General features: G+C 44.7%; 1 protein-coding gene across 3 annotated transcripts in view; it reads left to right on the forward strand.

Annotated features, from left to right (window-relative positions):
* Nucleotides 1–13,652, forward strand: part of LOC128342726 (keratin, type II cytoskeletal 5-like) — a 30,497-nt gene extending 16,845 nt beyond the window's left edge. For all 3 annotated transcript variants that reach the window (XM_053290463.1, XM_053290464.1, XM_053290462.1), the window contains exons 3-9: nucleotides 1,242–1,302; nucleotides 3,918–4,013; nucleotides 5,476–5,640; nucleotides 6,014–6,139; nucleotides 7,299–7,519; nucleotides 8,918–8,952; nucleotides 9,874–13,652. In XM_053290463.1, the coding sequence (XP_053146438.1) occupies nucleotides 1,242–1,302; nucleotides 3,918–4,013; nucleotides 5,476–5,640; nucleotides 6,014–6,139; nucleotides 7,299–7,519; nucleotides 8,918–8,952; nucleotides 9,874–10,133 (964 nt within the window). In that variant the 3' untranslated portion in view covers nucleotides 10,134–13,652. The remainder of the gene's footprint in view (nucleotides 1–1,241; nucleotides 1,303–3,917; nucleotides 4,014–5,475; nucleotides 5,641–6,013; nucleotides 6,140–7,298; nucleotides 7,520–8,917; nucleotides 8,953–9,873) is intronic.
* Nucleotides 13,653–15,128: the final 1,476 nt, after the last annotated feature.

A 15,128-nucleotide genomic window follows, 5' to 3' on the forward strand; every position in this document is an offset into this window, starting at 1 on the left:
GGAGGGTATTCCAAATGTGAGGCATTATGCTTGAAAAGGCCCCCTCTCCATTCACCACTCAGATAAGGTTATTGATCTTAATGTTGTGTTAACAATTATAACCCACTTTTCTACCATCAAAGGCACTCAGGGCAGCTTAAAGGAAAATAAGATAACAAATATTTTAAATAAATAAATAAATAAAGAAAGAAAGAAAGAAAGAAAGAAAGATAAAATACTAACATTAACACTAAATTAATAAAGCAATATTAATAGAACAGTGGCTGGCAACATACACTCTAAAAAAAAGTGTGGGTGCTAAGAAGCACTAATGCTGCTGCTGAGTTCCTAAAGCAGCATTGGAGCTGATGCTGGCACTTGCATGGGAGGAGTGGATTTTGTTCATCTGGAAGTGCTCTGTGCCACCTGAAAATAGGTCCCTGAGGGCTGTGCAGCCCTCAGAGACATATTTATAGAAGGCAAAGAGCCCTTACGGAGGCAGGGGAGAGCAGTATAAATTGTTTCCCTCCTCTCCCTGTGCATGCACTCTGCCACTCGGGAAGACTCTGGCTGTATTTGCACGTAATGGGAAACCAGCGGTGAAGGAGCCTGAGACTGACAAACCTGTACGTGCAAATGCCTGAAACTATGGTCCTGTCAGAAAAGCAACATGAGGTTTCCCTTGCTAAACTCCAGTTACAAAATGTGGGTTGTTGTGAGTTTCACTGCTCATACCTGAGGTTTCCAGCTGCCAACATTACATGCGAATGCAGAACTGCAGGCTGTCCTTGCTGTAACCGAAGTTGAGGGAGGAAGCTCCTTCATCTCACCTGTTGTGATTAGCTATCGGGGCTGTCCTTCATGCCAGAAGGAAGCCTGCGCAGCCAGTTTCCCCTCCTCTCTGCAGTCTCCCTGACTGCAGTTCAGTTCCTGTCTGTTTTGTCTGAATGCAGACAGGTAAGTGCGCGGCGGGGGGTGGGGGCGGAACCACAGGTCCATTAGGCCCTTGGTTCCGCATTACGTGTGAATGAGGCCTCTGCCTGTGTGGACATAGCTTCTTGCTGCATCCTCTGAATGCTGTTCCGGATGTCAGCCAATGAGAACAATAGCAGTACTACTTACGTAGTCATTGATTATCGATGATGGATAACTTAAAAAAAAAAAACTAAGGAGAAGAAAAACGTCCTCTTTTTTTCTAATCATTTCTTGGGCTCCTTTTTTCAAGCAGTAATGAGATCCTCAATTCCCTTTTCTTCCCACAGGTATGAAGAAGAAATCAGCAAGCGCACAGCTGCAGAGAATGAATTTGTGGTGCTGAAGAAGGTGAGTGGCTTCAGTAGCCCTGCTAACTGGTCAAAAGAGGCATCTTTTAATGTGGCGGCTGTCTTAAATTTAGCAAGGGGAGAGCCGTTGTATCTATTCCACCCAGCACAGCATCCCTCCCATTGGCTGTTGTCTGTTTCTTCATTATGTGTGTTTGTAGATCATGAGCCCTTTTGGACAAGGAAGCACCTTCTGATTCTTTAGATTCTTCTGATTCACATAGTGAAGCTTTTTATAACTGAAAAGTGGTATATAAATATTCTAAATAAACAAATACATTTGGGACAGTGTGGGGCTGACGTTTAAACAAATGCCTACTTTAATCCTTATGTTGTACAAGTCCCTGGCTAAAGGTCTTCCACATTTTTTGACAACATTTATGTAGGAAGTGGCAATCTCCCTTATAGATTCTTATTCATACAAGCTGACATGTCCCGCAGCAGAACATGGGCATTGCTGAACCAGTTGTGCTGCTGCAGGGCTCTAACTCATGTGCTGCGCAAGAGGGCAGTACCAGAAATGCTGACCTCTCACACCTGTGTTCTTCACTGTTTATCAGGAGGGAGCCACTTTGGCATGTGAGAGCCATTTCCCATTGTGCTGACCTCTCTATGAGAACCACACTTTTCCTAGTACCAAACAGGGAGATGGGGCTTCAAGAGAAACAGAGCCCTGTCAAGCTCCAGCACCATTTTAGGTGGTGCTCACTGACACAAACTACTGGGAAGTGTAGTCCTTCCCAGCAGTGTTCGCACCAGGGAAACCCATTTCCTCTGGGGAAAGTGCTGGGAAGAACTATATTTCCCAGCAGTCTGTGCGCACCTTCTGAGAGGGTGCTGGCACTTGACAGGGCTCTGTTTCCTTAAAGGAGCCCCACCAGCACTGGGCAAAGTGCAGCACTGCATGGTGGTTATGGTTGCCTTTACATGGTACCAGGGAGCTGAGTGGAGTATTTGGCTTTGGCTAAAACTTTGCACCAGCCTAATAAACAATTAGTCATTGAGCCACACATAGGGTCATTGGGAGGCACCAATGACTCCGAGGCCTTGCAATGAAGAACAGTGTCTTGGCGTGAGCATACATCACGTACTACTTCAGTTGGGAACGATGGAAGTCACATGCAATGTGAAATAGTGCAAGAGGTCAGTCTTCTTGTGCAGCACCATTGCGGTGTGCATTAGAGTCCTACAGCGAGTTCTGCAATGCTCATGTTATGGTGCAGGGCATGTAAGCCACTGTTTAAAAATGGGTCCGTCCTTTGCCATCAATCATAATACAACTTTACATTTAGTTTGTTTTTCACTATAACCTTTGTGTCCTCCAATGAATAGCCAGTTATCTTCCATCCCATCTTATATGTATTTGTACTTTTAAAAATAAAAACCCTTTCCTTCTGTCCTTGATAAATGTAGTCTTATCATCACCCCTAATCACAGACTTTGGACTATCAGCCTACTCTCTCAAATGTCTGCAGGTCATCTTATTTTATATGGTTAATTAATTTGCGTATAGGTGCACTGTCCTTTATTCCAGCCATTAATGAAAGTACTGAACAGTATCCGATTGAGTCATGTCCTTATGCCAGCTACTGAGCAGCTGTAACAAATGTTAAGGTTATATATTTGAGAAAGCAAAATCAACTATTTTGCAGTAGATAAGAACTTTTTATGATGTGCTAATTTTAAAAAAATCAGCGAATTAAAAAATTTACTTTGTTTAGGCAGTAATTTTCAGTTTTAGTTTTTTTCAGGGAAACCTTTCCTCATTAACACAGCTGTTGAATACAAATACGACAAATATTTATATACTGCTTTTCAACAAAAGTTCCCAAAGCGGTGTACATAAATATAAATAAATGTTTTTAAAATGGCTCCCTGTCCCCAAAGGGCTCACAATCTAAAAAAGAAACATAAGATAGGCACCAGCAACAGCCACTGGAGGGATGCTGTGCTGGCGGTAGATAGGGCCAGTTGCTCTCCCCCTGCTCAGTGAAGAGAATCACCACTTTAAAAAGGTGCCTCTTTGCTCAGTTAGTAGAGGTGTTGAGGAATGCTGCATGTCTGCCACAAAGTTCCAGTCTATGTTCTGCAGAAGATGCTGAGGCATGCTCTTACAGGCCTGCTCAACTTAGGCCCCCCAGCTGTTTTTGGACTACAACTCCCATAATCCCCAGCCACAATGGCCAATAGCCAGGGACTGTAGGAGTTGTAGGCCAACATCTGCAGGAGGGCCGAAGTTGAGCAGCCTTCTCTAGGCATGCACGTTTAGCTTCTGGTTCTCACCTCTGAACTGAGTGTGCAACCTTAAACACATCCCATACTTCCCTGAAGTGTTAGAGGGGAAAATTAGTAGTGATTGACAAAATATCTTTCAGGGATGCTGGCCTCCCATTGCCAGTCTTCTAATGGAAGAACCACTTCTCATCTTTTGAGGAACTATATGCTTTCCCAGTACTCAGTCTAAGAAACACTGGGCTAGATCAACATTAAGAGTTATTTGTTGAATCCAGGCATATAAAGTCTATTTGGCAACAATAGATGACCAGCAGAGGAGACTGATTTCATTGTAGCTGTAGCCATATGTTGCAATGTTCCTTTTTGATCCTCTTTTTCCAGGATGTGGATGCTGCTTATATGAACAAGGTTGAGCTGGAGACCAAGACAGATGCTCTGATTGATGAGATCAACTTTCTGAAAAGTCTCTATGAAGCTGTAAGAATTGTTTCCAATCTTTTGTCGTGGTGGGGCGGGAGAGAGAGAGAGATGACTAACTCTAATAACATTAATATTTTTTTAAAAAACTGCTATTGGGGGGCTTGAATTACTGCTTGCTGAGAGATTTACTCTTCAACTATTCATGTGAGGAAGTCAGTTCTCCATGGTCCGGTCTCTCCAGTGCTCCCTGGTAATGTCTGAAAAGAATAACTGCATGGCACAGTGGTTTACACATGATCTTTTCCCAACGCAAATATCATCTAAATCCAGGGTGGGTGATGCTGGCCTGAAAAGGAATCACCTAATTTGCCTAACCTGCATGACCCTTCCATGTACACATTCCTGGAATGGCATGGGGAAGCAGCTTGCACACCTGCTCCCAGAGCATATGAATCAGGCCTTAGTTTAATCTCCAAATTAAAATGGAACAAAGGTAAACATAATGACTGGCATCCAAACTAACACTGTACCACCATGCCAAAGGGAAGAGGGGTGATATTTGCCAATCTCCTCTTTCCCCTGAAGCCCACTGTCCCTCCCAAAATAGGGCTCCATGACCCTCAGGGAATATTTTTGGGAGGCACAGTGGATTCCAGAGGGAAGGAGAGACCAGTGAAAACTGCATGCACACCCTTTGCATGATGGCACAGTGTTAGTGCAGCAACCAGCACTGCTTCACCAGTGCAGTGCTAGTGTGGATGCCAGCCAATATACACAACATAATCGATTGTATATCTTAAGTTAATAAGATATACACATCATATCCAAAAATAACAATCCATCAGCATGAAATGTGGTCAGTTCCACTGACATTATTTCTGTAAAGCATGTCAATGATTAATAAAAGGTTATAAGTTTTCAAAATACCTGGTATTTTGTTCTTAAGTACTTAGTGGCTGACATCCAGACTAAATAATTCCTGAGCAGTCCTATTAAAATCAACGAGTCTTTTAGAGCAACTCCTGAAAAGCACTTTTGCGTAACTTAGTCTGGATGTGGGCCAGTAAGTGTTGCCCATTTCAGTGATTTCCCCAAAGTGGCTTTGTCATTCTGCTAAAGAAATTGCACTAGGACTTCAGCATTGGCTGGCTTCTAAAATCTTGGCAGCTGTTTAAAAAAAACTCCAGCTTAATTCAAACTATATTTTACTTAATTTTTACTTAGACGCTCTCATAATAATAAAAGTAGGATTGGAAGGAATATGGAGAGAGACACAATACAAAGAATCAAGCCTGAGTTCTAAACCAAATGAGTCTCTTGCAATGGCCATTTTCCTTCAAGTCCCAAGTAGCAGGGTTGAATCCACATTCCCTTCCAGTTCCTCACCATCACTTTTAGTATGGTTTATCTTGCAAAGTTGTTTCTTCTGTATGCATATAAGCCTGGCTGAGAGAGAGAGATTCTCTCTTCACTGTCTTCCATGTTGTGAACTTTCTTTTCTTCCTCTTTTTTTCTTAAGGAACTAGCCCAGTTACAGGCACAAATTTCCGACACCTCTGTTGTTCTCCAAATGGACAACAGCCGAAACCTGGACCTGGACAGCATCATTGCTGAGGTCAAAGCTCAGTATGAGGACATTGCCAATAGGAGCAGGGCTGAGGCAGAATCCTGGTATCAAAGCAAGGTGAGAGGGGACAGAATCCTTAAGTGTGGGGCAAATGGGGCTGAAAGAAGAATTATCCAATGCTTTAAGGAGTTTGGAGAAGTGGTTGAATTCAATTTTCATTAACGATACAAATTTCCCAGAAGAAATGGTACTGTCACATCATAAGATATGTGACTAAATTTTTATTTTGCATGAAAAACTGGTATGTTAATTTCAATTTGAAGTTCCCAGTCCCTGAGGAATGTCATCAAATATATTTATTGATGAATTTCACACATTTACTTCCACCAAAACCCAGCAATTTCCTCAACCATTCTCAGCAAAACTCAAACTTTACATTTGGGAGTTCAAATGAATTCACCATGTTGCATTTGCCTCCTCCACTTCTCAGTATGAAGAGTTGCAGCTCTCAGCCGGTAGACACGGAGATGACCTGCGCAATACGAGAATCGAGATCTCCGAGATGAACCGCATGATCCAGAGACTCCACTCGGAAATTGACAATGTGAAAAAGCAGGTACTGCCATGCCAACAAATTTCAAGCAACATTTCAAGGCAAATGTGAATGCTCCTGTCTGGGCAAAACATCCAAAGAATTTTGAGGGAAGCAGAAAAGAACTTTGACAAGACTAACACAATTTCTCAGGAAATGTCCCTTTCATCTTTAAGTTTCCTCCGAGTTTTACACAAAGCAAAAATGAAAAAGGAGGGTTATACTTTTAAAAACAGGTTTTTAAAAGGTTTTGTTTATAAAATTGATAAAGCCAAGCTTCAGGATATTTTTCTTTGCCATTATTCTTTCAACGTTTTCTTGAGAGCAGAAAGAGCAGCCTCAGAAGGGCTCCCGGGCATCAGTGATATTTCTTTTCTTCTCAGCAATTGCTTCCACAAAACCCTGAACTGCTTTTAAAACTCCTCCAATGCTTGTAAGGAATTTAGCAAACAAGGTGTGGAGCAGGGGCGTAGCTATGATTGAGGGAAAGGGTTCAAAGAACACGGGGCCCAGTTCCTGAGGGCCCTCCAGCTCCATCCCTCCCTATTTCCTTCATTATCTCCCTCACTCTGGAGGGCCGCCAGAGAGAGGGATGAACACGGGCCCCCTCTCCCCTAGCTATGCCCCTGGTGTGGAGCAAGTTGGCATGAGAACAACTGAAAAGGAAACTGATCCTGGACAGACAAAAGGAAATACTTTATGCCACATATAGTTAAGTTATAGAATTAACTGCCACAGGATGTGGTAGTGCTACTAGTTTAGATGGTGTTAAGCAAGTTGGGTACAGATCTTTCTTTGTATAACTCCCTCCCCCCCCCCCACCTAGGATTGCCAAGATATCATTGCCAGAATGAGGGACACAAGTTGGGGCAGGGCGGCGGCTGGGAGGTGTATGCAGTGGTAATCAAGAGCCTGAGTATCATTGACATATATGTAATTGAATTATATGCTATTGAATAAATGAGGGACAAATGCTGTCCCTATAGGGACCAACATTTCATTCCTGAAATGAGGGACATCCTGTGTAATGAGGGACAGTTGGCAACCCTAGCCTCACCCCCCCATTTTGTTGATGCTAATCCATTAGATCCAGATAGACTAGCAAGACCTGGGCTAGTAGTTTTCTTAGAGGGTAGGTTCTGAATGAAAAGACCTGCCCAATTCTCTTTCCTTTCTTGTACAGTGTGCCAATCTGCAGACTGCCATTGCTGATGCTGAGCAGCGAGGCGAACTTGCTCTTAAAGATGCCAGGATAAAGCTGGCGGAACTGGAGGAGGCTCTGAACAAGGCCAAGGCCGACATGGCCCGCCAGCTACGGGAGTACCAGGAGCTGATGAATGTCAAGCTGGCCCTGGATATCGAGATCGCCACCTACAGGAAGCTGCTGGAAGGAGAAGAGAGCAGGTGAGTAGAATGCAAGACATTGAAGTGTGCTGTTTTCTGTTGACGAGATACTTCACTGCAGACTGGGTTGAAGTTCCCAATACAAAGCATCACTTAGGGGAAATAAAGGATGCTCTCTCATTTGTCCAGGCTTTTTTCTCCTCTTTGATATCCACTGGGCCTCTTAGCACTCTAGGATTAGTCTATGCAGCAGATGGGCCTACTCTAGGTGCCTTTCAGTGACTGGTCCCCAAAATTAGATTTTAATTATGGTGAAAAGTGCTGAGTGTTCCATCATGTTATGACAAAATTCTCCTGCTATAATATTTTCATTGCTTTTCTGGGAGGTAAGTCAGCACGGGGCAGGGACCAATATAGAACTATTAAGAGCCTCAGCCTCAGGTATTGAATATTTATGTCTACGCTATGGCAGCATCCATGGTTTTAATACTTCCAGTCACCATGCTCAAAGAACAGTAGCATGTGAGATACTGTTGAATTGGATAAACTTCATTTGTCTAGTAATAAACAAGGGACCTCATCTCCAAACTGCACAGGGAGCTTGGACTAAACTTAGAGGGCTGCTTCTGTTGCCACCAGCCCATTGGACTCCTCTTTCCAGAGCATCATAAAAGTGTCTCAGGTTCAAGATTAGGAGAGCTGTGGAGATCGTCTTATCTGCTCAGGAACTACAAGTCACAAGAAACTGACCGTGAAGATTCCTTACTGTCAGGTCAAAATTGACTTCCACGCTGTCCTGCCATAGAAAGATAGACAATAGGTCAATTCAGGATGTAATTGGACTTTCCACTGATAACAGTTTCAAGAGCATTGAAGTTTACCTAGACATGATTTAGAGAAAGACTGTATCTCCCAAGACCAGAATGTACTATCATTTTGATGTGGTGATTAATGATCCTCTTCTGCACCTGGAAAGGAAGTTGCACATGCAAAATGCTGTTCTTTACATGCAGCCTCCTATGGGATCTCACTGTGCACAGAGCTTTGTTCATGTTGTAATGCTTTTGTGTTGAGCTGGGATTTGATTCTTAATGATGCGTACAGTGACTGACATACCACACAAAGGTATATCAGCCCAATAATACTGTATACACACAAGTTACACAAATTGCATGCACATACACACACACACACACACACACACACAATGTTACACAAGAGTAAGTCCATTATTTCCAATGGGCATACTCTTGTAAAACATCATTTGCACAATTTTTGTGTTTGCACAACTTGTGTAACTTATGCAATTTGCATGCAAACAGTGTTACTGGACCGCCGTACCATTGTGCAGAATGTCAGCCAATTATTGAATCTGGAGCTTCTGCAAAACAGCTTCAGAATTGCTACTGCTTTCCCACTTACAATAACAATAATATGTGTGCTTCTCTCCTTTAACAGGCTGGCTGGAGAGGGCGTTGGTGCAGTAAACATCTGTAAGTACTAAATATATGGATCACAGAAACTCGGTGAGATAAAGTCATGCACCTCTAAGAAATTATGGCACACCACTGATGTCTGTTTGTTCGTTCCTTTCTTCCTAACACAAAAGGAAGGAAGGAAATAACTAAAGTCAGTTTGCTTGTTAGCAACAAAAAGATACCAAAATAATGGCAAAGGTGTTGTATCAGAGAAACATTGCTAGTCCATGGGTTGGATCAGATGATACTTTCTGAGGTTTCCCCTCAGATGTTTCACTCAAGCTTTGGAGATGGGGCCGTAGCTCAGTGACAGAGCATCTGCTTTGCTTGCAGAAGGTCCCGGGTTCAGTCCCTGGCAGCAGCTCCAGGCAGGGCTGGCAGAGACTCCTGCCTGGAACCTTGGAGAGTGGCTGCAGTTAGTGGACCACACCTGCCACCATGCAGAGAATGCAGTTTTCAGCACACTCCTAAGCACTGGAGTCATGGCATGTCATTACTCAGCACATGGAGTAATGGCACATTAAAAGTCAGATCCTTCATTGGGCTGGTGGTGCACACAACCAACTTGCCATGGGTTTGGACTAACATGCACCACGCAAATGCTATGGTGGTTGCTCAGGGTGCAAACCTAGGCATGCTTCCTTAGGACCAAGTGCCACTGAAATCAATGGGCCTGACTCGAGAGTAAACATACTCCAGAGTAAACAGGGATTGGGCTGTACATTTACTAAGGATTTGATGACTGTGAGTTTCCCAGCATCCATCTCCCCCTCTCCCTCACCCACCCACTCACACACACATACACACCCCTCCATCTTCTCCCCTCCTCCTCTGTAATTCTGACCATATTTTAATCAGCCAGTTCCACAGCTCCAACTTTCTTCTCAAGAACAGATGTTCCTCACACTCTGAACCTTTCTTCTTGTGTCTTTGCAGCTGTGGTCCATTCATCTGGAGGCACAAGCTACGGTGGTGGAAGCAGCATTGGCCTGGGGGCAGGTCTGGGCCTGGCAGGTGGAGCAGGCCTTGGTTATGGAGGAGGCCTCAGTGTTGGAGGCCTCAGTGCTGGAGGAAGCAGCTTCAGCTCTACCAGTGGGAGGGGGCTAGTAGGAAGTACTGGTTCAGCCAGGGCGGGCTCATCCAGTATGAAAATTGTATCAAAAACCTCTACGACTAGGAAGAGCTACCAGAGTTAAAAGCTAAGTCAAATCAGGGCTGCCTTCAGGGGCAAACTCGATGTGACAGTGATGGACCCATGTGTAAGACTTGCATCATCACCAAATGCTGTAAAGTGTGGAAGTGGGGGGACAATTTAAAACACTACCTGGACAGACAAACCAGAGGCTGCTGAACCTATCCTCTGCGGATGCTTTTCTCCCTGAAACTTCTCCTCAGCCATTTTTCCTCTGGTGGGAATAGAAACCAGAAGCAACTCCTGTCAGGAGAAAGCCAGAGAAGCAGATTCAGGGGAGAAAGGTGGACAAAGAAGGGCTCAGCACCCACACACCTGGCCTGTCCATGCTTTGCTTTAACCCCTCCTCTTGCTTTACAGAAATTTGGCACAACCTGCACTCTAACACAGGTGTCATGCCACTGAAGTCCAGCTTGCCTCTCACCCTTACCTTCCTGCAGATACCACAAGTCTCTTCAAAAGTGATTCTCATTATCTCCATGCACTCCTGAACATTCTGTATGAATCTAATATTGTATGGCAGCCAAGATGGTTCAGTGGGAGCAGAGTTGGATTTAGACCCGAGTCTAAAGCAGGGATTCTCAACATTGGGTCCCCAGATGTTATTGGACTTCAACTCCCATAATTCCCAACCAAAGGCCACTGGGACTGGGGATTATGGGAGTTGAAGTCCAATAACATCTGGGGACCCAACGTTGAGAATCCTTGGTCTAAAGCTCTCCAAGTTCTCATGCAGCCACTGGATTACCTTGGGTCCGTTCCCCTAGCTGTAAAATTGAAGCAATTCTAATTGACCTTGCAAGGATGTTATTGGGCTCAGTGAGACAAGCAATATAAGTATGGGTTGTAGAAATAATGATCAACAATATCATATAATTGACCTTTCAACAGACCTGTAATGTCTATATCCGTTGAATGCTGGACACTTTCAATTCACAGTGATGTCAGGGAGCCAGCTTCATTCATAAATGGTTCTAGTTGCATGCAAGCACAACTGTAGCTCAGGGGGATAATCCCATGTGCATTTGTCTGGCTCCCCCGATTAATTCATGAATTACCAACTCTGTTCTCCGATGCTCTTAATTCATAGCTATGTCAAGAGTGTTAGGCGGATGTAATACATTCAGACATTACATTGGGGAGTACATGCAAACACACTGGAGGTTCATCTTTAATAAGAAGCAGGCCTTCAACTCTCCCCAGACAGAGGAACCATCAGGCTGCCTCCTGATGGCAGCCCATTCACAATCCAGGAGAAAAACACCAAGACACCTTCTTTAGAAAGCTTGATTAGTCATGTTCCCATTAGGCGAGAAAAGAAAACAGTGAGGTTTTTCACATGACCAGTAACAATGGCACGGAGGGAGGGCTGGTGTGGAGGCAGGCTGGTGGAGACGCAGCCTCCTGCCTGCCGTCGCGCACACAATCACTTTTATTTCCACGGCTCATCCACTTGCAGGGCACACAAGCCGAGTTGCATCGAGGGGCAGAGCAAGGAGTCGGAGGAGGAAGTCCTCCAGCATCTCTCAATGCACTGTGCTAGGATCAGTGCATGGAGGGATTATCCCTCAGCCGGGCACTCTCACAACTCAGCTCTTTGTGTACACAGGCTGCCTGCAGCCTGCACAAACACAACTAGGTACCTGGGTAGAAAGGGCATGATCGCGCCCTTCTACCGGGGTAATAGCCTGGGGGGAATTCCTCCTCTGTGGGGCAGCACCGGGATCAGCCTCGATCCTTGCCCTTCCCATGAGCAGCCCTACCCCGGTAGGGCAGCACAAGCCCAGGTACAGCTGCTCATGTGAATAGCCTTAGTTTCTTGGGCCAGGGAGTTCATTATCCTGAGCAAATGAGCCACTTTTTGTATTCCAAATAAACTGCAGCACCAACCCCAGCAAACATCAGCAGCAGCTTCTGAGAATTTCAGAGAAAGAGACCTTCACTGTTAATCAGTTCAAGGGGCTGCTTTTCAGCACACACAATCTTTGCAGGTCACTCAACACACTCGGGTTGCCCTGAGAAGCCCATGTAGTGGACCAGGGCATTTACAGTAGCAGCACAACCCGTACAGGGGAAAAGATATGCACAACCCTGCACAACGTAGTGCTTTCCTTGTAGAATACTTTCCCCACACTTCCAGTTTTGGACTAAAGTGTGCTGCAGAAGGCTAACTGGACGTGTCTGTAATATGTACTCCATACACATACTAAGCTCTCCTGCCCACATGCAGCTCTCTGTATATGTATCCCTTGGCCACACAGAGTTGTCTGTTCCACTGAAGCAAATGGGGAAGTAACTCCGCGAGCACTGCTGACCTCATGTCTGCAAAAATGACTGAACTGGTTATTTATAGAAAGGCAATTCAAGTCTTAAATGTTAAGATTTGGTCAGTTGCAGAAGCTACATTTACAACTTGATATCCCAACTGAGATATCTCAGTTGTATGTATATGTGTATGAGAAACTTCAGTTTTCTTCTAGGAAAATGAACTGGATTTCTTCATGCATTTCCTCACTGCACTGATACCATTATGCAGATCTCTGCCCTTTGTGTTGTTCTGCCTGCCTGCCAACTTTTTTCCACAGGTGTGAAGAACATGCATACTGCAGCCATCAGGTGGTGCTCTACATAGTTGACTGAGCACCATCTTTACCATTTCCCCATTTACTCTGCTGTTTCCTAAGCATATACGAAGTATGAGATTAATGTTCACATCTTCAGTGAAATACAGAATGGAATTAAAATGCATGAATTACACAGTCATTAAAATAGTGAATATTGGGCAGAGTCCCACCAAAGATTAAAATCAGAGAGTTAAGCATACAGTATACTCTCCCATCAATTGAGATTTGATCTGGACCTGTCTTGTTACCACCAACATAGCTACTATCAGCTTCAGGAGGTGGGATTTAAAGGGCAATGGTGTGGGGGGAAAGTGTTAAGCGCCACCCCCACCCCAGTGTTGCAACCCTAATTCAGTCCCCCCCCACCACACACACTGTTGCTTTTAAATCTAAGGCAAAAACAATGGAACACTGGACACATTCTGAGTTTTAAAAATGAAAATCTCTGGGACTCAGGAAACAAAATTCATTTTAAAAAGTGGAAAAAAATTGTAAACTATAGCTTCAAAACAAAAGCATCAGGATTATTTTACATCCTTAAAAAAAACAAAAAAACCCTACAAATCTAGAGCTCACACTGACCCTATCCTAGCCTCCATACAAGATGGCACACGAATTTTACCAGAATGTTATGCAATGAAGTGTATGGGCATCGTAACAAACATTAAGACACGAGAACTATCTCTTCATAATCACCACCTAGCAGAATCATATGTAATAAGAAAACTGGTCATTTTAATGCTTTTGCTCCAAGGTTTTTTTTGTTTGTGTCCTGGTAAGGAAAAGAGAAATGTGTCTGGCTTGCCAGTCAGACAACCACCGTGCTTGTTATTTTGTGCTTATGTTGGAGTCTTTCAGATTTCAAGTAATTTCCTTAATAAAACTGCAGGCAACCTAAACTGTGTGTTTGGATCATGGCTTTGGGGCTCTATTCATAGCATGAAAACAGAATTCTGTGCTTACTCTGTGTGTCCGAGTTACCAGGGCTGAGCTCTGCCACCCTCTTTTCTATAAAGACAAACAAGATTCAGCCCTGGACTATGTGGTCCAAGTACGAATTGTGTTTTGAGAATCTGCGGAGTGTGTTTCCTTCACTCCACCCAGCTGAGATGGAGATGAAGGATTGGGAGGGTACAGTGTGTGACCTCTTGATGGCCTTGTGCCCCAGCATAGTGGGGTGCTCTCTTCCTATACATATTTTTCTCACACATGGACCCAGCATGAAGTGCTTTGACACTTGAGAAAAACAGGAACACATCCTTGGAAACAATGAAACCAACAGTCAAATTCTACAGTGTACTTTGCAAGGCATAAAGTGGATAGGAGCAGGTGCAGCTGGCCTTGCTCCACTGCACCATTTGCATTCTGGGGTTGCATACACCAGAACAGCAGTTCAGGGACACTGCAAGTACTGCTGTGCTGGTACAGGTGCAATATGCAGGAACTTCGACATTCAGAGGTGGTATAAGGGGCACAGTATGGGTAGCAAAAAAAAAAAAAATGCAGGAACCACTAACTCCACATTCATGCACTAGTCTGATGTTGTCAGCCACAAAGCACAAGCATTAACGAAAATGAACCATCACATGAGGGCATCACATTAAGACATCCCTGCAAATTGTGGTCCTGGTGAACCAAGGTTCCTTAGGATCAGGGCCACCCCATCCACTGAGCACACATAGGCAGCCGCCTAGGGCACCAAGCTGTGTGGTGTGCCATCATGCACAGTGTTCACCGGCTGCGTGGCTGCCTTTGCCTCCAGCCCCACCTCCCAATCACTTGCCTGCCTGTGGCCCCCATTGCCTCCTGTCTGCCCACTTGCTCACCTGCCTGTTCTATCCACTTCATCCGGCACTGCCAGCCTGGGCCTTTGTTAAGCTTTGAAGTGCTGCTGCGGCACATTATAGTAACATCACCAGGGGCACATTAACGCATAGGCAACATAGGCACTTGCCTTCAGTGGCAAATTTTGAGGGGTGGTAAATTTGGGGAGTGGCGTGCAAGTAAAGGGCTTGGGTCGGGGGGAAAGTTAAATCTTCCTTCTCTACCTTTTAAAAACCACCACTGCGCATTGGGATGGCAGAAGGACAGTGGTGACATGGCAGGGATGGCGGCGAGCTCCTCCCATGGGCCGGCCTGCCTCCCAAATGACAGGTCGGGCCATTTTTGGACCATGTCAGGGCTCTCTGTGCATGGGGAAAAGATTTAACTCCCCCCGCCCAAGCTCTTTACTTGTAAAGGGGAACCCTTGCCAGATTCCCCTTTACGAGTCTAGCTGTCGAGCCCCTCAAGCCGGAGCGGCAAATCTTTGGTTGTGTACAGGCTCCTTTCACCCTTAAGGCTTCTCATCTATCTCTACCACCTCCATTCACTCA

This window comes from Hemicordylus capensis, chromosome 2 (genome assembly GCF_027244095.1).
Source record: "Hemicordylus capensis ecotype Gifberg chromosome 2, rHemCap1.1.pri, whole genome shotgun sequence".
Lineage (NCBI taxonomy): Eukaryota > Metazoa > Chordata > Lepidosauria > Squamata > Cordylidae > Hemicordylus > Hemicordylus capensis.